Below are 23,298 nucleotides of genomic sequence, written 5' to 3'. Positions count from 1 at the left end.
AGAAAGAAGAAAAAAACAAGTAACTGTAACTGTCCAACAGCTATAAAGTAACAATTAAGCAAGCCTTACAACACTCCCCCTCAAGTTGGGCTGAAGATGTCTATCATGCCCAGCTTGTCACATAACTCATTGTGCCGCGAGCACGGAAGCCCCTTTGTAAGGACATCAGCAAGTTGTTCCTTGGAGTTGACATAAGGAATGCAAATTTCCCCTTTTTCCAGTTTCTCCCTTATGAAGTGTTTATCCACCTCAATATGTTCATGTAGGACTATGAACAACAACTCCAAGCTCCCCTAGAAGGTTCTTTAGCCAAAGGACTTCAGCCACCCCATGTGCCATAGCTCTATATTCAGCTTCAACACTTGACCTTGCTACCACACTTTGCTTCTTGCTCTTCCAGGTCACCAGATTTCCTCCCACAAATGTGCAATACCCACTAGTGGACTTTCTATCATCCACAGCTCCTGCCTAATCAACATCTATAAAGACTTCCACCTTTAGGTGATTGTGTTTACTGAATAGTAGGCCTGTTCCTAGATATTTCTTCAAGTATCTAAGGACTCTCTCTGTTGCCTCCATGTGTGGCTTCTTAGGAGAGTGCATAAACTGGCTCAGGACCCCAACGGAATAGGCAATGTCTGGACGGGTCATGGACAGATAAATCAGCTTTCCCACTAACTTTTGGAACTGCTTTACATCTTTCAGAGGTTCACCAACATAGTCACCTAGCTTGTGGTCCACATCCATAGGAGTATCTTCCGACCTTGCACCTAATTTACCTATATCCCGTAATAGATCAAGGGTGTATTTCCTTTGAGAGACAAAGATACCCTTTTTTGAGCGGGCAACTTCAATCCCAAGGAAATACTTCAGGAGTCCTAGATCTTTCACTTCAAATTTAGATGCAAGGAATTGTTTCAAGTTCTATATCTCTGAGCTCCAACTTCTTGTAATGATGATATCGTCTACATACACTATCAATACAGCAACCTGTTCCTGACATCTCTTCACAAAGAGTGTATGATCAGACTGACATTGTTTAAATCCCATCTCTTGAACTGCCATGTGAAACTTACTGAACCAGGCTCTAGGAGAATGTTTTAAGCCATAGAGAGACTTTCGTAGCTTGCGCGTCTTATTTTCACTCTCCTTGGCACAAAATCCAGGAGGTTGAACCATGTATACCTCTTCTTCTAAGTCACCATTTAGGAAAGCATTCTTTATGTCCAGTTGATGCAATTCCCAGTCAAGATTAGCATCTAAGGACAGGAGAACCCTAATTGAGTTCATCTTAGCCACCGGGGCAAAAGTCTCATCATAGTTAACCCCATATACTTGTGTGTACCCTTTAGCCACTAGTCTTATTCCTTTCAACTGTTCCATCTGCCTTATGCTTAACTGTGAACACCCATTTGCACCCCACGGGTTCTTTCCCCTTTGGAGGATCCACCAATTTCCAAGTCTGATTTTTGTGGAGGGCATTAATCTCCTCCTTCATGGCATCTACCCATTCAGGGCATTTTAAGGCTTCTGCAACATTTTTGGGAACAGGGATGCAATCAACTGCCGATAGGAAGGCTCGGTACGAGGGGGAAATGTGGTCATAGGAGACAAAGTGGGTAATGGGGTGTTTGGTAGTGCAGGACCTGACTCCCTTTCGTTAGGCAATAGGAATGTCAAGGTCATCCACAGTAGGAGTAGGGTTAGGGGGTGGACTTACCTCCTGGGAGTCTGATGATGTCAATTGCTCAGTGTTTGGTTGCTCCACATCTCTATCACACCGCTGATCTCTCCGACGTGTACGTTGGAAGACACAGAAGGGAGTAAGGTCCGGAATAGAAGGAAGAGATACCCGAACCTGCTTCTCTTCCACACTACGACTCTCCCCCTGAGGAGGAGGGAAGAATGGCTCGGACTCAAAGAATGACGCATCCATAGACACAAAAAATTTACGACTAACTGGATCAAAGCACCGATACCCTTTTTGAGAGGAGGGGTACCCCAAAAAGACACAAGGAATGGACCGAGGGTCTAGCTTACCTCGGGATGGAGACAAATCATGGACAAAGGCCCGTCAACCAAAGACTCTCATGGGGATGGAAAATAAAGGAGACTGAGGGTACAACAACTGATGAGGGGCCATGTAGTTCAGTACTCTGGAGGGCATGCGGTTGATGACATATGTAGCTACAAGTATAGCATCCACCCAAAACCTTTTTGGGACATTCATATGTAACATCATCCCGCGGGCTACCTCAAGAAGGTGTCTGTTTTTCCTTTCTGTAACACCATTTTGTTGTGGTGTTCTGGCGCATGAGCTCCTATGAATAGATCCGTGGGAAGCGAAGAACTCATTGAGCTCCCCATGGAAGTATTCCTTCGCATTATCAGATTGGAAGATCTGTATTTCAACATGGAACTGCGTAAACACCATCCTCTAGAAGTCTTTCACTATCTTTGGAACTTTGTCTCTGCTACGCATAAGAATTACCCATGTATAGCGAGAGTAATCATCGATCAATGTAATAAAGTACTTATATCCGCCCTCAGAGATTACATTGGTAGGCCCCCATACATCAGAATACACAACATGAAAATGAACATTTGATCTTTTATTACTTGAGTGAAAAGTTGTTCTACATTGTTTGCTCAACTGACATGTTTGACACATGAACTCTGACACTGAACCAGACTTAAATAAAACTGGAAACAAAGATTTTATTATTTCGAAAGAAACATGACCTAAACGACTATGCCACAAGAAAATTTGACTCTTATTTGACTGACTATGCGACTCTGAGGATAACACCGAGAGACCAGTTTTGTTGTCGAGAATGTAGAGACCATCCACTAGGCTTCCTCTACCAATCGTCCTCCCAAAAGTTAGATCCTGAAAAACACGAGTCAGCAAAAAATGTCACACTACAATTCAAGGAGCTTGTAATGCTACAAATTGAAAGCAAGTTTATGGGAAGCTGAGGAACATGCAATACACAATTCAGGTTAAGGCCATGGGGAAGGGATATTGATCCTTGGCCTGCAATGGAAGAAAAAGAGCCATCTGCAAGTCTCACTCTATCCCTTCCTAACAAAAGGCTATAAGACTGGAATAAGTTAGGCTTACCGGTCATGTGGTTGGAGGCCCCCGAGTCAATGATTCAAGGGGAGTCTGTGGGAGTGACATGGAATGCAGAAGCCATATTACCTGAAGTAGATGCAAATGAAGTAGAGGGAGTACTAGTGACTGAGCTATCCATTTGCCGCAAGGCCCTACCATAAGATTCCAGGTGCTCTCTGAAGGAATTCAATATATCCTCCTTGGGTCAGACTTATTAGGGTGGTCCCGGGTACTACCGGCAACTTGAGTATCTTGGTTTGCTACATGCGCTGTGCTCATTTTCTTCAAATGACCTTTACCCTGTTCTTGATTCTTTGCTGCCCACTTTGGTTTCCCGTGGATGTCCCAACAAGTGTCACGTGTATGTCATGAACACCTACAGTGGGTACAGAACAGCTTATCTTTATCATCCGCCTTCTTAGGGTCACTTTTCTCTCCCATGGAGATATTATTCATTGCAGCCAAGGCAAGTTGTTGCTCCCCCTCAGCTATAACCATCACATTCTGCCTGCTTTCTTCAGATTGGACAAGGGAGTATACCTCGTGAACCGTAGGCAACTCTTTGCTTCCTAGGATCTGCACCCTCAACGATTCATATGCAGGGTTCAGTCCCAACAAGAAAGCAAACACCCATTGCTGAGAGACCAGCTTCTTGTAGGCCTTAGCATCATTATCGTGCTTCCACTCTATGGCCTGATAATGGTCCAACTCCTTCCATATGGAGGTAAGGGCTGAATAGTATGAAGACAAGCTACGGTTTCCCTGTTTACATGTTGAGGATTCAGCTTGCAACTGGTAAACCTTGGCGTAATGCCTTTGCTCAGAATAGGTAGTTCTGGCCTATTCCCAGATCTCACTGGCAGTGTCTACCCACATAAAAATCTTTTTCACATCAAGTTCCATGGCTACGAGGAGCCAAGACATCACCATACTATTTTCTTGGTCCCACCTATCATGTTCAGTTGTCTCACCATTGGGTTCTTTCACCCTTCCATTGATGTAACCAGCTTTACCCCTTGCCGTTACATAGAGTTTTACACTCTTAGCCCACTCCAGGTGGTTCAGACCGTTTAAAGGGGTAATTGGCATGGGAAAAACCATGTTTTCACCTCCCATACCCACTGTGTTGCGGGTTGGTGTAGCCCCCGATGAAATTAATTCATGACTTGCCATCGAATACTACTGAAAACCAGTCCAAATACCACCCAACAACACAGCCGCCACAATCAGAATGTGAGCAACTCAGGGTTTACTCTTAGAATGTGAGCAAAAGAATCATTAAATACTGCTGAGAACAAGGGGTTCAGTCAACACAACGTCCAAACAGAACAATAAACCAGTCTGGTAATCGGTTCAGCACCACCGATACAGACATTACAATCGGTCTGACTGTAATTCACACACTCTAAACATCCAACGTCCAAACGAATAACTATATAATCAAGGCTTGAGCCCTACGCACCATCGGCCAAAGAAGGCTGAGACAAACTGAAACAAAAAAACACACCTGTTCAGCACTTGTACGAAGGTGCTAATCTGAACTTGACTTCACAGCATCGAATAGAAGAGTCTGCACCAGCATCACCCTTCTCCGACTAGGGTTTTCTTGCTATTATGGCCAAGAAAAAAAGAAATCACAAAAGCTGCCGCCAGAAACTACTAGGGTTTCTGCAGAAACAGCCACATCCAAACACTTTTTAAGAATAGGGCAGGAGGGATCGTAGGTCTTTTTCAACCCAGAAAACCTGCTCTGATACCATGTGGTGATTCATGGGGATTGGGAGAGAGAGAGAGAGAGAGAGAGAGAGAGAGAGAGGAAGAGAGAGGTACGGTTGAGAGGAAAAAGTCACTACTGGCTGCCGCCAGTTTTCTATTTATATTAACTTCATAAAAGAATCAGAAATTACAAGTATGCCCCTAGCGGCATATCCTAGAATCAGAATAATAAGAATAAAGAAAAAAGAAACAAACAAGTAATTGTAACTGTCCAATAGCCTACTAACAGCAGCTATAAAGTAACAATTAAGTAAGCCTTACAACAGTTGTCTACTTGACATGTGCCAAAGGCAATGCAAGACTTTTTTCCCCTTAACTGAAAGCCAAGATTTCTAACATCTAAGCACATTCTTAATAGTAACCATGAGCATTTAAAACAAAAAGAAGCTGGATAATGAATAACAAAATCACCTTTTGCATCTCCTCATCAAGTCCTTTTCTTTCGCGTTCGTTTAGTGCTTCCAGCTTAGCCAGTTCTTTCTGCCGTTGTTCGAGATTTTTTCTCCGATAATCCAAACTGTCCCTCAATTTATCACTCTCTTCAATAATTCTACGAGTATGATTGCGTGCTATGCGGTACAACTTTCTCCTTTCTAACAAAGAAATAAAAATGGAATATGTAAAGACAAAGAATATAAATATACATGGATACATGAGAGGATGAAATAATAATGCAGAGCGAAAAGCCAAGGAACGGGAAATCACATTCATTCTTTCCTCTAGATTTGCAGTCTTTTTTTATAAATAACTGAATGAATTTCATTCATTTTTTAGAACGATCTTTTTTTTTATCAGCAGAACAATCTTTTTCTATAAATAACTGAATGAATTTCATTGAAATGAATCACCAAACTCCTCACCAAGGAGAGAAGCAGGCCAAAGAGTACATGATATCTCTTGACAAATGGATATATAAAACAACAAAAACAATAACAAACTTTTACAGATTACAGTCCAGCCCTGGGCAACCCCATTCTAGGTGTTCTCCCCCTCCCCCCCCAACCCCCAGTTCTTACCAATGAGTCTGCATCTACCAACATATTAACACTCCTAGGAAGGAGCTCAAAGTGACACCTAGAGAATGAACCAACCTCATCAACAGCCTAAATTCCCATTGTGTCTAATCCTGTGGCTTCATCCAACTGATAACAGTTTGACAATCCCTTCACTTCCACCTCCCTCAACCCCTGCAATCTCATCAACCCTTGAATTAGAGCCAATATTTCAGCCTTCAGAGACGTTTCCTGACCAGCTGGGACTGAGAACCCAACTATTGCGTTACCACTTGATCTCTTATTACACCCACCCCCCACACCAGACATCCATGGATTTCCCAAGCAACAGCCATAAAAGTTGAGTTTCAACACCCCTGCTGCTGGAAGGGACCACTCCATTCCCCTTTGCTGCTTGCAAACTCAAACCCCAGCAACAGTTTGCCACTCCCTTAGGATATCATTCAAAGTGACACCTTTAAACTCTTCACATGTCATCAACTGAGTGGTGGCCACTTGGTACGTTAGCTGGGTAGTCCCAGAGGATATGCGGATTCGAATCCCGCTATTACCACCTGCCTTCGAGAGTTATTAATGTGTTGTGTTAAATACCAAAAAAAAAAAAAAAACTCTTCACATGTCAATGCCAAATGTGCAGCCCTAATCCTTGTGAGTTCACTTAATTACTCCACTTTCCAGTACCTCTTTTCAAAGATCCTCCAAAGCCCCCATAAAACTAGGGGTGTAAACGGATCGAATTCGAATTATATCAGGCAATATCTGAATTTGAATCCAATTAGAAAATTCAATATTCGACAGATATTGAAAATTAATATTCGAATATTCGATTCGAATTCGACTGATTGATTATTTTAGGTAATTAATAAGCATAGTTGTCAAGGCGACATCTAGGCGACAAGGCGTCCTTGGAGGCTCACCTTGCCCAGTCGCCAAGCAGTTTTGCATACTGTCTTATAAAATACTTTTATATTGTTATTTTTTTGAGATTATAATTATAAAATAGACATTATTGAACAAAAACATTCATTTTTTGTGCTTATAAACTAATTTCTTTTTATTATTTAATTATTTGTTTGGGTTTAATCAACACAAAGATTGCTAACTGCTGTATTGAACCCTCAAAGACTTCAAAATCTGAACCAATAAGGGAAGAACTTAAATTTTGTCTAATCAACATATTTTACTTAAATATGTCTAATCAACCCCTATACTTTTTGAATTTTCTTTTCTTTCTTCTTTTTCTTCTCATAAATATTTTGATTTTCTAGACTTAAACATGAAGTTTATAGTTTTCTTATGAAAATTATGGATAGTTATTAAGCAAAGATGGTTATGGAACCTAGGCAAATACCCTAGGATATGTGGTTTTTACTTAAAAAAATCCATCACCAAGGCAACTAAGCGACAAGGCGCCCCCTGTTGCCTAGCCTTGCCTTGGCACCTTGAAAACTATGTTAATAAATATATAAAATGTTTGTATAATTTAATTATCATATATAAATTATATAAAATATTTAAATATTTTATATATTATATATAAGAATTAAATAATCGGTCAAATTCAGATATTTATCAAATTGAATCTGGTCATATTCGAATTTGATTCTATTATGTCGAATCTTCGAAATCATATTTTTGAATACCATTGACAGCCTTACATAAAACTGCACCCCATACACATTGCCATAGAATCTGTTGCCTCTAGGTAGAACCACTTCATCAAGTAAAATTGCCCTTAACAAGTAGAACTCCACATCCTCTAATCATTACCCAAAGGAGACAGGTTGACACTTGACACCCTGAATTTGTCAATTCCAAATCCTAGACAAATCCATTCCCATCCTACATCACCATTTCAACAATTGGTCTATTTTTGAAATTGGATAGCTTGTAAATTCTAGGCGTGAAGAGGAGAGTAATTCAGAGCATTTAAGTAGTGGCCATGTGGCTCACCAAGAGGAGAGGTTATTGGAAAATGAAAAAGGAGTTGAGCTTAGTTCAATTAAAGAAGATGAAGAGTTGTGTTGAGTAGGGGTTTAAATGGTATTCAAAAATCCGAGTTCAAATTTGAGATTTGACATAATCGAATCAAATTCGGATTATTCGAATACTATTACCAGTCGAATTCGAATAACACATTTCTACCGATTAATTTATTGAATCGAATTCGAATAGCACTCAATTCGATTCGATAAATATTCGATTCAATTATAGCCATTGTAACCATATAAGTTGTACTACAATAAATGATGATTGTAATTATATTCATATTAAATACATTAGTATATTATTATTTTTTTTTGAAAAGGTAACAGTAGTGTATTGATTATCAAATAGTATAAAGTTCTTTACAAGAGGCTGTACAAATTCTGCATTAAAGCCCCTCCCCAAAAAAATTCACCCTCAAAAAAGAACCAGAACAAAACACTTCTTTAAAAATATCAGAAATAGACAACCAACTCCTCAGCTCTTCTGCTACAAAGTTAATCACCCCAGCCTCAGTCTTGGCTTTCTGCTCAAAAATCCTGATGTTCCTTTCTAACCAGATTGCCCACAAGACTGCAGCTGGACAGACCACACTTGCTTCCCTTCTTTGGACATTCCTTGGACTCGCCACCCATGTAATACGGAGGAGATTGATTCTGGCCAGCACCAACTCAGATTTACAGCTCTAAGAAAGTTCTGCCACACCACTGATGCAAAGCCACAATTAGTGAGAAGATGATTTGCCGATTCTGGATGTTGGGCTTGGAGCACAGAAAATAATTCTACCACCTGATCCAGCTCCCAATTATTAAAATTTCTTCTAAGAGAAGGAACCCAGACTAGAGTACCACCCTTCTGAGCAAAGCAATCTGCAACTGAAACCAGGATGCCTTCAGCTGCAGCAAACAATAAAGGAAACCTCTCTTTTAAAGAGAAGTCACCACAACAAGGGTCCAGCCAGAATTTCAGTCTGCTGCTTTTCCCAACTTTGTAAGAAATGCCTTTGATGAAAAGAGAGTAAGCTTTGTAAATGCCTTTCCAGATGCTACACCCATAGGACTGCTGAGACCCACCTGCATCCCATCCATTATCATTGAAACCATATTTTTCAGCGATTAACACTCTCCATAATTCATGAGTTTCACTTGAGAATCTCCAGAACCACCTTACCAAGAGTGCTAAATTGAAATGTTTCACCTTCCTAATTCCAAGCCCACCTTGAGAAAAAGGTTTGCAAATCTCATCCCAATTTACCAAGCGGTACTTCAAGGAATCCTTCCACCCTAACCACAGGAAATCCCTCATCTTTTTTTTTTCAATTTTCAAAGCCACCTCAGAAGGCATTAAGAAAAGAGACATGAAGTAAGTCGGCAGGCTGACTAATACCAACTTACCCCCTTTGGAAAGATATCTAGCTCTCTAAGAAGTTAGTTTCCTGTCAACTCTTTCTAGAATAGGGTTCCAAATACTACTTGAGTTACTCTTTGCCCCTAAGGGAAGGCCACGATATGAGGAAGGAAACTGCTTGTTTTGCACCCTAACACATCATCCAACTCTTGAAGCTTTGAAATGTTGCCAACTGGCAGCATCTCACTCTAAGAGAAATTGACTTTCAAACCTGAAACCACTTCAAACCAGCACAGTGGAAAGCGGAGATTAAGAACCTGGTTCGAAGAAGCCTCACAAAAAAATAAAGTATCATCTACAAAAAAGAGATTCTTGAACCACCAGGACAAACCTCAACACCACCAATCAGACCTAAATCTGAAGCTCTCTCTGTCAACTTACTTAGCCCTTCCATGACTAACAAAAACAACAAAGGTGACAGAGGGTCACCTTGTCTTAGCCCTCTCGAACTTCTAAACTTGCCTTTAGCTGCCCCATTGACAAGGATTGAGAAACAAGGGGTGGTGACACAAACTTTCATCCAGTTTTTCCACTTCTGACCAAAATGCAATCTGTCCAACATGTAATCTAGATAGGCCAAACTAACATGATCATAAGCCTTCTCTAGGTCCACTTTACAAACCAAACCTTCCTTGCACCTTGAATTATTTTATTAAAGCACAACAAATGATAGCTTTTGAAAACTTTCTTTTTAATACTATTTTAATAATAAAAGAGTTGAATGATGACAAGCTATTGTAGAGGCTATGATGATTTCTCGAATAAGAGGCATGCCTCATTAATTATCTCCAACTTTGTTAATATTGTTTTAATATTTTTTTATCAAAAGGCGCTTGTCTCATTTATTATATCTTACTTTCTGCATTTGAATCATTTCACCTTTACTATTCACTTTCTTCTTCTTTGGTTCAAGTCTGAATTTCTTTTTTGTTCTTCTCCGGTTCAAGTCTATGCATGTTGCAAAACTGAATATGAAGATCGACAATCTCTTCATTGCAGATCACACCAATAGTGATCTTTCTATGCTTGTTGCAGAACACGCCAACATAGCAATACAAAATAGATGGCTATCGTTCAAAAACATTTTTTTTAATTTGTATTTTCTTTTTGTTTCTTGGAGGTTGGATTAATAGAGAATAAGAAAAAACTTCAACCAGGTTTTTTCTTCTTCGTCTGGTGAAGTTGGAGAGATTGACATTAAAATTTTTTTCGAATTCAAATCGAAATCGAATATTTGATTATTTAGATGAATTCGAATTTGGTGTAGTGTTTTCAAAAATTGTCGGATATTGAATTTAATTCGAATATTTATTTATTTAATCAGTTTCAAATTTGAATCAAGCCTGATTTGATTCAAATTCGCTCCGTTTACACCCCTAGTGTCGAGATCGTAGGAGGGAGGGAGGTTTAAGTGGGGTCCACTTGTTGAAATCAAAAGGTATCAATGGCAGGTCCAGTTCTCATTTTGACAAGTTAGAGAGTTTTGAAGAAGAGTAGCTTTGAATGATAAAAAACTCTCAAGGAGACGGTTACATCGATTAGATTTGGCAAAGGAAAAGGGAGCAACGACAATGCAAAAGAGTGGATTTGGGTGATCCATAAGTATGAGAGCTCATGAGGTAAGAAGACTACTACGAAACCTGTGGATTTTAAGGTTAAGGACAAGAGTGATCGTGTCGAGGTTTTTGAGGATCCTTGTCTTGGGCTGCGGAGACATAATGATCACAACTTATCTTTGTGCTTTGAGCATTGGCCATCTCACAATGGGGAGATCCAAGCAAGTGGTCCCGACCTGGCCATGCCTTAGGACTTGAGAGATGGTTTGACTACTCGGGTTGCGGCTTTTGGAAGGATGACAATGTGGATAGTTCAGGGGAGAAAGTGGATGCTGGTGAAGTTTCAAGTGAAGTGCCTATCGATGTCACAGAGAAGTTTAATGAGACTTGTTTGGAAGAGGTTCGCCAACTTCAGGCTCAAGACTCTTAACTTTGCCCATTCTAAAATCGAGGAGGTGATGATTGATAGGAGAGGAGTCGACCTGGATCGTAAAAGGGGGGAGATAGAGGCGAAGAGGTCTGCTGACATTGAGAGTGTTGTCCCGGGGCCCAAATTTTTCTCATGTAGTGCATGTAACTGAAGTATTCTCACAACTGAAGGATGGTTTAGTGGGGGCAGGGCCTACAAATAAATACAAGAGAGTCTTTAAGAAAAAAGGGAGAAAGTCAAAGGTGCTAAAGTCTGAGTCAATCTGTGGGAAGGCTCATGTTTCTATTGAAGACAATCCCAAGTTTGGAACTCTAGGTTTCAAAGGGAAAGAATGGGAGAGAATCTGAATCTTGAGATGACAGTTCAGAAGTTATCCTCCGGAGATGAGAAGTTGAGGCAAGGGAGAGTGCAAATTAAAGACTTTGTCAATAGAGGTGTGGAGGCGGGCAAGGGCCTTGGGCTGTTCTTCTAGGAGGAGAGAAGTTTGCTAGAAAATCCTTTGAGGAGTTTGAGAAAAGGAGGGAAGAGAGATCTAAGAAGGTCATAGTAGGTCAAGGAGGAGAAATTTGGAATGAGGATGACACAGGAAAGTAAGGAGTCTTTGAAGAGGAGGATTAGGGTTATCTTTTGGGGGTCTAGGATTTTAATTCTGTTATGGTTTGCTTTTTGGTTTTGTCTTGTGATGAATGTTCGCTTGTGGGTGGTTGCTCTAAGCTTTTGGTGGTCTTGGAGTGTTTGGTCTTGTAGGTTTAGTGGTGTTCTTCGGTTTGAGTCTGTTTTCTCTCAGGTGATTTCTGATCACATTTCCCCTTGCACTTTCTTTTTTTTTCTTTTAATAAAATCTTTTTCTTTATCTTTCAAACAGTGTTTTAAAAACGCAAGGTGCAGGGGTCAAGGCAAGGTGCGCGCCTTTTTGAAGCAAGGCGCAAAAATAAAAAAAAATGCTAAAAAATAAAAAAAAAATAGAAAAGTCAAAAAATGCCAAAAAATATTAAACATAATATTAATAAAAAACTTTAAATTTTAAAATAAATGTTTTAAAAAACTTATTATCTGAAATTCAAATACATAATCATAACATGTAAAGCATATTCAAATGTGAATTTAAAAATAAAATCAAACATATAAAACATTTTTAAGCATGTAAAACCCACAATATATTTTTTTCCTCAATTGCATTACTTAAAGTAGCTAATGTGATGTAAAACATATTACATTCCTGATTCTATGAGCCATCTTTGTGCCATGCCCCTCGAGGCAAACCCAAACAAGTCCATGTTAGGGTCCTATAAATTCTTAGTTCTCACACAAAAAATAATGATTTTATAATTTTAATTGCTTTTTAAGAAGATATTTTAGTAGGATGAATGAATGAACAACATTACCAAATAGAGGGTTCTTGAAGCTTTGAGGGGCGTGGCATGGGGGGTCCGTGGGCTCTGCCCCCGGCCCAGCCGCTTGGTTCAAGCAAAGCAAAAAAAGCAATAAACTTTCAAAAGGTGCATACCTGGGCTGAGGCGCAAGGCGCACTAGGTGCACCAGGCATGCACCTTTTGAAAGGGCTGCGCCTAGGACCTAGGCGAGGTGCCTACCCTAAAATGTGCCTCGTCTGTGCGCCTAGGCGCGCCTTTTAAATCACAGCTTTCAAAAGTAAATTTTAGGATAGGGTTTCTTTTAATAAAATCTTTTTCTTTATCTTTCAAAAAAGTAAATTCTGGGATAGGATTTGGCAGAAAGGAGAATTTCCCCACCAAATATCCTCCCAAAACCTTATCCCATGTTCGGGGATGGCATCATATCTTATATTGAAGGTTTTGAGCAAGGAAATGAAGGAGGAAGAGAAGAAAAGATAAACAGATTAGAGAATGGGGTGGCTGCTCATATCTGTCCAGCCCTTATTTGATATTTAAATCTAGGTTTAAAACATTGTTAAAGTACAGGAATGTCCCTCATTAGGTGGGCAAAGCTTAAAAATTCAAAAACAAATGAATCTCAGGCCCACTCAACTCAATAAATAACATAAAGAAATAATACAATTAGAAGCCCAATCCGATAGCCCTACATCCTACAACACTCACCATCAAGTTGAGCATAGATCTCTATCATGTTCAGCTTGCCCAATAATTCATGAAATCTTCTCTTTGGCAATCCTTTGGTAAAAACATTTGGCCAATTTTTTTCCAAAGGGAAAGTAGGGAATGCATAAATGTCCTAAGATGATCCTTTCCCAAACAAAATGTCTACCAATCTCAATGTATTCGCTCCTATCATGCTGAATACGATCGTTTGCTATGTTTATAGCAGCTAAGCAGCTTGATTGTCACAGTACAAATTTGTGGTAAAATTAGGAACATGCAACACAAACTTCAGGGTGAGATCCTTCCTAAGGGTAATTCTCCCTTTCCAAAAATAGTAGAAAGAGAGCTATCAGCAATTCACTGTATACTGATCAGAAATAATTATGGGTGAGTAATTGGGTATGTTCTACCCAGAACTGAATGGAACCAACCTCAAGCCAGCCTCAAACCGACCCTACCCGATTTGTTACCGGGTTGGATCCAGTTCCAAATTCTTGGAACTAACCTCCACCCAGGCCAATTCCAGGGACTGGGGGCTTACCCTACCCAAATCAACCCAAATAACAGGCCTTGATTGGCCTTGGTTGACCTTGGTGGGACTGGCCTTGAACTGAACTTGCCTCAAAAAAAATCCCAAAATACTTTGAGGATGTGAAGACTTGAACCTAAGAACTCATGTTTACAAAGACCATGGTCTCACTTGATGACTTGACCATTCAGCTACTTGAATTGATAACGTTCTTCAATTTAACATTTCAATGTGTATAATAAGTAATGTAAAAGGTAACATTTACAAGATTTAATTATAATGATAAATTTTGAACTATATATTGTTATTACTGAAAATCAAATTTAAACATTTTATGATTGTGATTTCTAATCAATAATATATATTTATATTTGTTGTTAGGACTGATATTAGTGTCTTATCAGGGGTACTCTTGTAATTTCCCCTCTTTATTTTAAACACCCTAATATAAGTCAGTGAGGGCACCACCACTAACACTTCTTGGCAAACATTCTCTTCTTTTCTTTGCTGTTTCTCTCTTCCATTCTAGATGGCATCAGAGCAGGTTTGACATAAGTTTGAGGCTTAAGTGGATCTTTATTCCTCTTCTCCTTCTCTGTTCTCTGTGGAAAGGACTGAAACTTGCCAAATCTGAAAAGGTTCTGATCGGGTAAGGAGTTTCCTTGCTATTCTTTTTTTTTCTTTTGGTCGTAGGACCAAAAGAGTGATTATTTGGGTGTTTCCCACTTAACCTGTGATGGGGTTTTGAGTTTGTGGAGAGGTAGCTCTCAGTTATTACTGATTGTGTAGTCTGAGATCCAATCGGCCTTAGGTTGTGCCTAGTTTTATGGATCTCTAACAAAGTTTCTGATTAAGTGGTCTCTGATATGTTGTGTTGGGTGTTCAAGAAGTCCTTCATTCAGAACATTGATCATTTAGAGGTGTATGGTCTGTGAGATCAACTGTTGGGGCTGTTTCTTTCCTTTTTTTGGCCTGGTGATGTTTGAAGCTGGTGCTTTACTGCTGTTCCTATCTTCTTGAAAAAAGTTCTTGTGATACAGTTGTTAGAAGTGTATTGTACCCTGAGTAATTGGTGTGGCAAGGTTTCTTGAGGCTGTTAACAGAGAATCAGTACTGGTTTTCCTTCCTTTTTGGTACTGTTAGTGGGTGTAACTGGGTGGTTTTTGGTGTGACTGTTTCTTGGCTTGATACAGTTGTTACAGGTACTCGACATGTTGACATTTGTACCAAGTTGGGAATGATAGATATATACAAACCAACTTGAGGGGGAGTGTTGTTAGGACTGTCATTAGTGTCTTTTTTCTATTAAGTTGTAATCAGGGGTACTCTTGTAATTTTTTTTGAAGAGTAAAATAAAATTCATTAAACAAAGAAAAAGGAATACAACAGGAAGGTGATAAGACATCACCCAAAGAGGAAAAAAACCCAAATAACCAACAAAGATCTCAAGAGTCCCAAACTAAAACCCATAAAACCACAGCTGACAACACTTGAAGCTTTTCTCAAACCAATCTCGAGCACAATACAAAAAAAAAAAGAGCCAGAAACCCCATGCGAGCAAAAGCAACCAAACCCACACCTAACCAGAAACTTAAACCCTCCTTTCTCCACGACCAAGACCTCAATCTTCCACTACAAACTCATCCTCCCGACTTGAAATATCTTCATCCCACCACTTGTCACCTTATCGATGGGTTTCTTTATTCATTTTATCTTCCCTTTTCCTTCTTTCAAACTCCTTAAAAGCCCTTCTAGCAAACTCCTCACCACCCCAAAAAAACAAACCCAAGCTCTTTCCAATCGTGACCTCTCTACCCACCAAATTCTGAAGGGTCCCACTCCCTGTCCTATTATCAATGCCCCTGTTGTTTTGTATTGTCTTGCTCTTACCATAAGCAGAGATGTCGACATTCAGATTGTTCCTTCTGTTGCTCCTCTCCTGAATGGGAAGACACAGGCCGGCTTCACACCATTGTTCCCCTATTTTCAATGCCAGATGACCTGCTGCCTCTTAATTTTTTCCTTTTATAAACCCATTTGTAATTTTCCATGGGGCCTGCCCCTGCCAAGCCAAGTATTAGCCTGGAGAATACCTTTGTCACATGCACTGCATTAAGAGTACGAGATTTCTTATTGATTGCCTCGCTCATCTGGTTCTTTTCCTTTTCATCAATCTTCCTCCTACGGCCCAGATCAACCCCCAATCTTCCTGTCGTCACCTTTTCAGATTTAAAGCCATCCTCTTTGTAACTCCCCTCCAGGTTCCCCACACCTTCTCCACCACCGGTTTCCCCTTTGTCCTTATTCTCATTATTTCTCATTTGTTCATCACCTATAGAGACACACCCTTCTCCAATCTCCTTCTCCCCCCCCCCCTCCATCCTCTGTAAACCCGCGGGAAGAATCTCACCCGAAGTCACCACACTTTCCAAAGTCCAGTATGCACCCATCTGAAACTTCAGTCGCAACAAAATCGCAAAGAGCAATGGCACCTCTGTCACCCATGGCACAGCTATCGGGCTCTTTATCCTCTAAAATCCTAGGGCTGCTTGCATGACCTATGCTTATTTCTCCAACAAAACTCTTCTTTGTCGCTCTTGTCATACTTGACGGTCACCCATATCCACATTTCTCCCTTGCTTTTTCTGCTCTCGTTTGAAGCACTTCTCAACACCAACCTTCTTCTCTTGAACTTTGGTTTGTTAATAATTAAGGCCTTTCTCTTGTAATCTCTGATATTCCTCCTCTGAATTTTCTTACTTCCCTTAGCTGATTCACCACTATGAGCCTCATCTCCGTCAGTACCTGAATTAAGTTGAGACGCAGTGTTCAGACTACTCCCCTGGATGGAGGAAGGCAATGATAGATGAGGCAACTTGTCTCCTACCGAGTCGCACACATGTCTTTCCCTATGAGACACGTGATTTCTCAAGAAGTCACATAATCCCCTGTTTCTGAGCCGACCGGGCCCTTCATCCGGTTCCGATTTTTTACCTCAAACTGGTTATGGCCACCTTCCTGAGTACTTACAGCTAATGTGACTCCAAGACTTTTGGTGGCTTGGCACCTCCCAAAATAACCTCAGCGAAAGACTTTGCACCTAACTCAATTAAATTTGAGTTGCCAACTTTATTGTGCACTTCCTTTCCATCAGGCCCACATGCCACCGCTACAGCTTCTCTAGAAATTTGGTCAGTAATCTTTGAAACGTTATCTGTCCTATCACCTCCATGTATAACCCATTCCTCTAGAAGGTCATTGTCTTCAACCTTTGAACATTTCACCCATAGAGATGTTTCAGCTTCCAACAACACCCAGACCTTCAACCAGAGACCATCCGCGAGTAAACTGATGCATCTAGGAACATCTTCATGCTTCACACCTGCAAATTTGAGTCTCGCGGCGTGCAAATCATGAAAATTATAAGCAATCAGTGCTCCGCCCAGCATCTGTAACAATCTTTCCATGGTTTCCTTATTCCACAGGTTAAAGGGGAGTCCTTAATCTCAAGGTTAACAACTGAGATGGGTACCCGAATACAAGATACATGCCAGACCTCCGCCTTTACCAAGCCATCTGGGTGTCCACCGTTTCAGACATAAATATTTCAACAGCTTCGTCAAAACCAGATAACACCACCTTTGAATCATTGAAAGGCTTGATACTCACATGACCCTTAAACTAAATCTCTCCACAATCACCTCCAAGATCCTTCCCCAGTCAGTAACTTCTTTTGTCTAATGATAAGATCACATTTTTCTCCCAGGCTCCTTTCTCCAATTCCAGATACATCCTCTGATTTCTGAAAGTATAACAGATGATAGCTTTTGGGATTTCTTTTTTTTTTTTTTAATTTTGCCTCCTTTCACTGTTTCCTGAAGCTTTGCTCGTCAGAGGCCACCAGAGCACAGCAGTAATTTGAATTTTGTCTTTCTTCCAGAATGAACAGGAACTCCTGTAATAATTAATAAATCTGCAAATAGGCACCACCCTGTTCTCTTTTTTCCTTCCGGTACACACAACTGTTTTCTGTTACCACCGAATGTCTCCACAATCGTTACAAACCATCCCTTCAAATTCTTCTTTATTTCTGCTTCAAATTTATTATCAGCTACTCTCATTGAGCTTCTCCAACCTTGTTTTTATGGAGAAAACACTGTTCCATCCATGAAACCCTTCAGCCATCCAATCGCCTCCTCTGACACTAAGATGGTAGATCATTTTTCCTCACTGATTTTTAAAATCCACCTTCCATTGATTCTGTCTACTTCAAAACAGAATTTCTTAGCTTCGACATCCATTTCTCTCCTCCATTTCACTGTTGAGGGGGGTTCATCTTCGTCTACAAGTCCAACTTCCATCTTAACAAGATAATGATCAGAATTGGCTCATGTGGCTGACAAGGAATATGTTGGTTTCTATAGAATGGGTGGGGAGATCAGCAAATGCTATGGCTGATGTGTTAGCCAAGCAAGGGGTAAATAGGGAAGAAATGTTTTGGGCTCAACAGTGACTTCTGTAATTTATTTTAATGTACTTATAAGCTTCTAGGAGGGGCTGCAGCCTGCACCTCTCCATGGGTTGTTGTACGAAATTACACTTCTAAATCAGGTTATGAATTAATAAAATTTTACTATTACTCATAAAAAAAATCAGTGAGGGTGCCACCACTGACACTTTTTGGTAAATATTTTGTTTTATTTGATGTATCTCTCCTCCCTCCTCTCTCGTAGGTTATAGTTTCAAAAACCTGGTACTAACCCCTATAGAGTAGGTTCCATTGTGTGTATGGAAAAGCATCATGAAATTCAACCAGGAGTTCAGGAGTTTAGTGAGTTTTAGGGTGGGAGCTGGGACTAGGGTGAGGAGTTTAGTGAGCTGGGACAACCCAATTGATGAATTCTAATGGAGAGAGTAGAAATATAATTTTTTTATGAGTAATAAGAGTAGAAATATAATTATTGACGAATAGTCTTAAAATAACAAATAATTTGCACCTTACATATTCAGGTTAAACCTAAAGAAATTTTGAAACTTTCCCTTCATGTAGCCAAAGACCCAAAATATAATTGTTGTTTCAAAATATTGAAGCTACCTGGCTTTTAAATCTGGATACCAAGGCATCTGTTCATACCTTAGAAATACTTTGGAATTTCACTAACATTGCAATATTTCCAATTTAATATATATATATATATAATAAAAGACAGAGAGGCTGATCCAATTACACACACAAAAAAAAAAGACTAGGGCACTGGTGGCTAGTACTTGTGCAGGCAAAAAGTTGTAGTAGTGAATGATATTGAATATGACAATTAGCAGTTCAGATGGCAGGAAGATAGAGACTCAAACAGAGGGTGAAGAAAGAGAAATTGCAAAATTATGAAATCCAACCACAATTATCTTAAGACCTTAATATACAGTTCTAGTAGGAAAGCACCTACTTCTGTCACATGGAGGAATCCTTTGGCCAATCACTTTGTAATGAGCATTCTTTGAGTAACAATAGGAGTCAAACTTTCTTTTTCTTTAATTTAGAAGCAAGAAAAGAGGGTTATGTTTAGAACACAAGGTAAGTTTCAGAAACAGAATTTGTATACCACGATTAAATATGGGTACTATGAACAATGGGGAGTTTCTTTTGGCCATGTGCATTGCATGCATGCATGTATGTATTTTTGCAGGGCAAAAGAGGATGGGGGAACAAACCTTCATTGTATTCTTGGTGTAACCTTTCCTTCTCTTCAACCAACCTACTCAGGGACATACTCTTCTCATTGCACTTGGATTGCAATTCATCTATATTTTCATTTGTAACATCAAGTACATTGGTTAAGCTTGCTACCATACTATTCTCTTGCTGTGTTTTTTCTTGGACAATGCTAGAAATGGTTTTCAACTCTCCCTGGTTGCGGAGATAATCCCCAATTGGCCCTTCTGAATTATAATCATCTACCCGTGCAAACCATCCATAAATGTTTGATCCATGATGCATCCTCTGCTCACTCCACTCCTTTTTACCATGATGATCAGTTTCAAAATCTTTCTCAAATTCCATCGCATCCCTGAATCCTGTCCATTCTTTACCAAAATCTACTATGGCAAACATAGTATGGTCTTGTTGGCTCCATGAAGTCTGAACCGATAAAGGTCTATATTTAGAAAGTTCTTTTGCAAGCCAATTTGCACTTCCACTCGCTCTGCCTTCTTCATTCTGCTTGGCCAAAATGTTAACCACAATTCCAGTCCAAGGCCAAATGTACAAATCACCATGTTCAGGATGCTCGGATGGTTTCAGTTCAGTGACAGGCTGTGATGGGCCCGGTGCATCAGCTAGGTCTATTTCCAAGTATTTTGCCAATGCAAGGTGGTTTGCCTTTTGTTTTGCACTTCTATTAGATGAACCTTTACCAACTCCAGAAGCATGTTGAAGGAGATCTTTGTAACGATAATCTTGTTTCTTCCTCCCCTTACAGAAGGGACATCTAAAGGCAACATCCGAATACTTCACTTTGTGCATTCCAGCCTTCAGTTGTTCATAAGGCTTGTCTTTGTAGTCATTGATCTCGGATTCACTTATATCAGAGTCTTCTTCGGAATTATATTCCATCAGATAAGATAAACGTGTTGCAACAACACTTTGGAAAATCCAACTTGTAAGAAGAATGGCAACTCAGAGAAAACCAAGATTCGTTAAAAGGAGTAGCTTCCAACTACAAGTTATTTTAGATGACAACCTGAGCATTAATAAGGGAAAAACAAAGTGACTATCAGAATTAGAAAAAGGTAAGTAACGAGTTGAAGGATAACACATTAAGCATCACAATAAGAAGCATCAATTGAACAAGTTGAAGAAGCATTTCAATCTCACTGACATGAATCATGAATGCATTAACCATGTTACTGGGATAAAATGGTTTTTAGAATAGTTTTAACTTGAAGGTACGAATTCTTGGGTTTTTTTTCTTTTGATAGATCAGATAATTCTTGGAAGTCAGATGGTTTTGGAGAGAATAAAGAATTTCTAATCTGAAATATAAGCTTTTAGGGTTTGATCTCAACTTTTGAGAAAGGCTTGAGACAAGAGTTGAAACCAATCATACAATGATACAAAGAATTAAAGGTAGATATGTGCCTCCACATGCCATGTGAAATAGTGATGGATGAATGCATATAAAAAGGAGAATTTTGTAAGACAGAGCTACGTTTTACATAACTAGAATGTTGAACTATCAAGAACTGCAATGTTTAAACATGTAACAGAATAAGCATACCAGGATAAGGATGTTGAAAGGGGCCACTGCTTGGTGTAGTGGTAAAATCTCGGGACTTGCAAGTGTAAGAATGTGGGTCTGAGTCCAAGAGCGTCCACTTGGTGCCCAAAAAAAAAATGCCAAGGGATAGGACTGTATCCAGTATACCCCTATAGCTAGGACCAACAATGGGTATTAGCCTTAGAAAGGAATACAAATATAAAAAGTAAAACAACACTAAAATAGAACATTCAAGTAAAGTTGAAAGATATCCCCTAAAGAAGAAAAGAAGATGATCAAGACGATTTAAACATGTAAAACCAAAGCTCCAGTATCAGATAAGGCAAGTTTTCCCCCATCTCACAGGTCGAAAATTTCCAAACAGGCAAAGGTCTTAAAAAATAATTTGGATATAGAAATGTTTCAATGTCAGAAATGGTGATTTGTAGTTTGTTAACAGTTGAACGTTCTAAAATATAAAGGATGTAAATTACGGTAGCGAAGATGTATGTGAAAATGTCAGACTAGAAGATAATAACAACGTATAGATCAAATATGATAATCTAACCAAAATTTGAGAAGAGAAGGTCAAATCCCGTAGAAACTAATTAAAAGAAGGTATGAATAGGCATAGCTAGCAAAAATGAGTGCACTAGAGGATACCGTCAAGAAGCTTTCACTGCATAAATTTACACCGACTAAATCATACTTGTCTCATATATTTTATCAAAAAGTTTGCGAGCATTAGGCTCAATTTGGAAGGAGCACAAATACAAATATGTAGAGTGCAAAACCATGTATTTTCTATTATTTTGTATGTATTTGTATCGTACATATTTGTATTCTTTCCAAACTGAGCCTTAGGAAAAAAAAAAACAAAAGACAACGTAAACATGGCTGAAAGGCTTCTCCCGAAGTAATTAATAAATTATTTTTACCCAACCAACACCTGGGCATGCAAGTAGATTGTGAAGTTACAACAACTAAAAGGGTTTCTAAGCTTCTCAATCAACTAAAAGGGTTTCCAAGCTTATTGACAAAAAAAATGTATACAAAAAGAAGACCTCAAACAGATGATCTATCTCGCATCTTTTTCCAACCGAAGAGAACATTTCTTAAAGAAAGCGAAAGAAACGTGAGGACTTTATGGACTATTAGATTCAGAGAAAACACAGTGAATACTGAATAGTAAAATCACCATGCATTGCAAAAGAAGAGCTTGAAACGCTAAAAGGAAGGAAGCGAGAGAATACAGTAAAGAAATGTAGAAAAGAAAACCCAAGAAGTTTGTGAGAGAGGATGCTGAAGAGCTAGAGTGCCGCTGCCGCGTCTGCTCCGACTACTTCCAACGGGACGACGGTGTCTGAGAAAGAGGAGCAGAGTAAAGCTTCCCAAGAACCAGCAGAGTTCAAGAGAAAATCAAACCAAGTGCCATGTGGGTCCGGTCACACTAATGTTGGACTGTCGGAGTATTATCTGACCAATTTCACGCCTCATCCTCTCATAGATTTTAGGGAACGGATCTTTGTAGGCTGGACCGGGTTGAAGGTCAATCCAGGCCTACGACTTGGGCTTGGGCTTGAGGCTCGAATTCGGACCTTTAGATGAGGAGTCCGGATCCTTTCCTTACTGATCAAACCTCACACCGATCTCACGATATGTCCTGGCCGCACATCTCCCATACTTATATTTATTATTCATGGGAGATATTCTCAGTACAGGGTGGGATGTGGCTGTAAGGTCAGTGTAAAGCGTAGTCTGTGAATAACATATCCTAATTCTTAGATGAATACATTTGGTTAAACCATTGGTCTTTATTGGCCTTTGGATGAGAATATCAGATAAAGTCACAAGTTTTACAATATTTTGCACCCAAGTGCAGTGGCGGAGCCTGAAAATTTCTTTTTGGGGGCCAAGTTAAACAGGATAGGGATTAGAAGTAGGGTTTGGGAAAATAAACATTTTTTTTTTAATTTGGGTTTGGGTCTATTACATATTTAAAAAAAAAAGTAAACATTTTTTTTTTATTTTGGGAATTGGAGAAGCGAGAGTGATACTTAACATTTTAGTTCAATTTTGGGGAACCAAGGACCCACTTTATTATATTTTGACCTAACCTCTATTATTTTTTTCTTTTTTTGATAATTAAAAG

General features: G+C 39.5%; 1 protein-coding gene across 4 annotated transcripts in view; it reads right to left on the bottom strand.

The window, feature by feature from the left end:
• The window catches only part of LOC104603333 (factor of DNA methylation 1-like), a 61,804-nt gene extending 39,164 nt beyond the window's left edge, over positions 1-22,640 (bottom strand). For 2 of the 4 annotated variants that reach the window (XM_010267345.3, XM_010267344.3), the window contains exons 1-4: positions 22,400-22,626; positions 21,168-21,322; positions 19,603-20,630; positions 5,306-5,487 (exon numbers count right to left, since the gene is read on the bottom strand). In XM_010267345.3, coding sequence (XP_010265647.1) covers positions 5,306-5,487; positions 19,603-20,503 — 1,083 coding nt within the window. In that variant the 5' untranslated portion in view covers positions 20,504-20,630; positions 21,168-21,322; positions 22,400-22,626. Of the gene's footprint in view, positions 1-5,305; positions 5,488-19,602; positions 20,631-21,167; positions 21,323-22,399 lie in introns of all 4 variants that reach the window. The other 2 variants (XM_010267339.3, XM_088898244.1) reach the window with 2 other exon arrangements.
• Between the last annotated feature and the right edge of the window lie 658 nt (positions 22,641-23,298).

This window comes from Nelumbo nucifera, chromosome 2, assembly GCF_055504915.1.
Source record: "Nelumbo nucifera cultivar China Antique chromosome 2, China Antique-T2T, whole genome shotgun sequence".
NCBI classification, from domain to species: Eukaryota; Viridiplantae; Streptophyta; class Magnoliopsida; order Proteales; family Nelumbonaceae; genus Nelumbo; species Nelumbo nucifera.
Note: the sequence above shows the minus strand (reverse complement) of the source record. Positions and strands in the feature narration are given on the sequence as shown.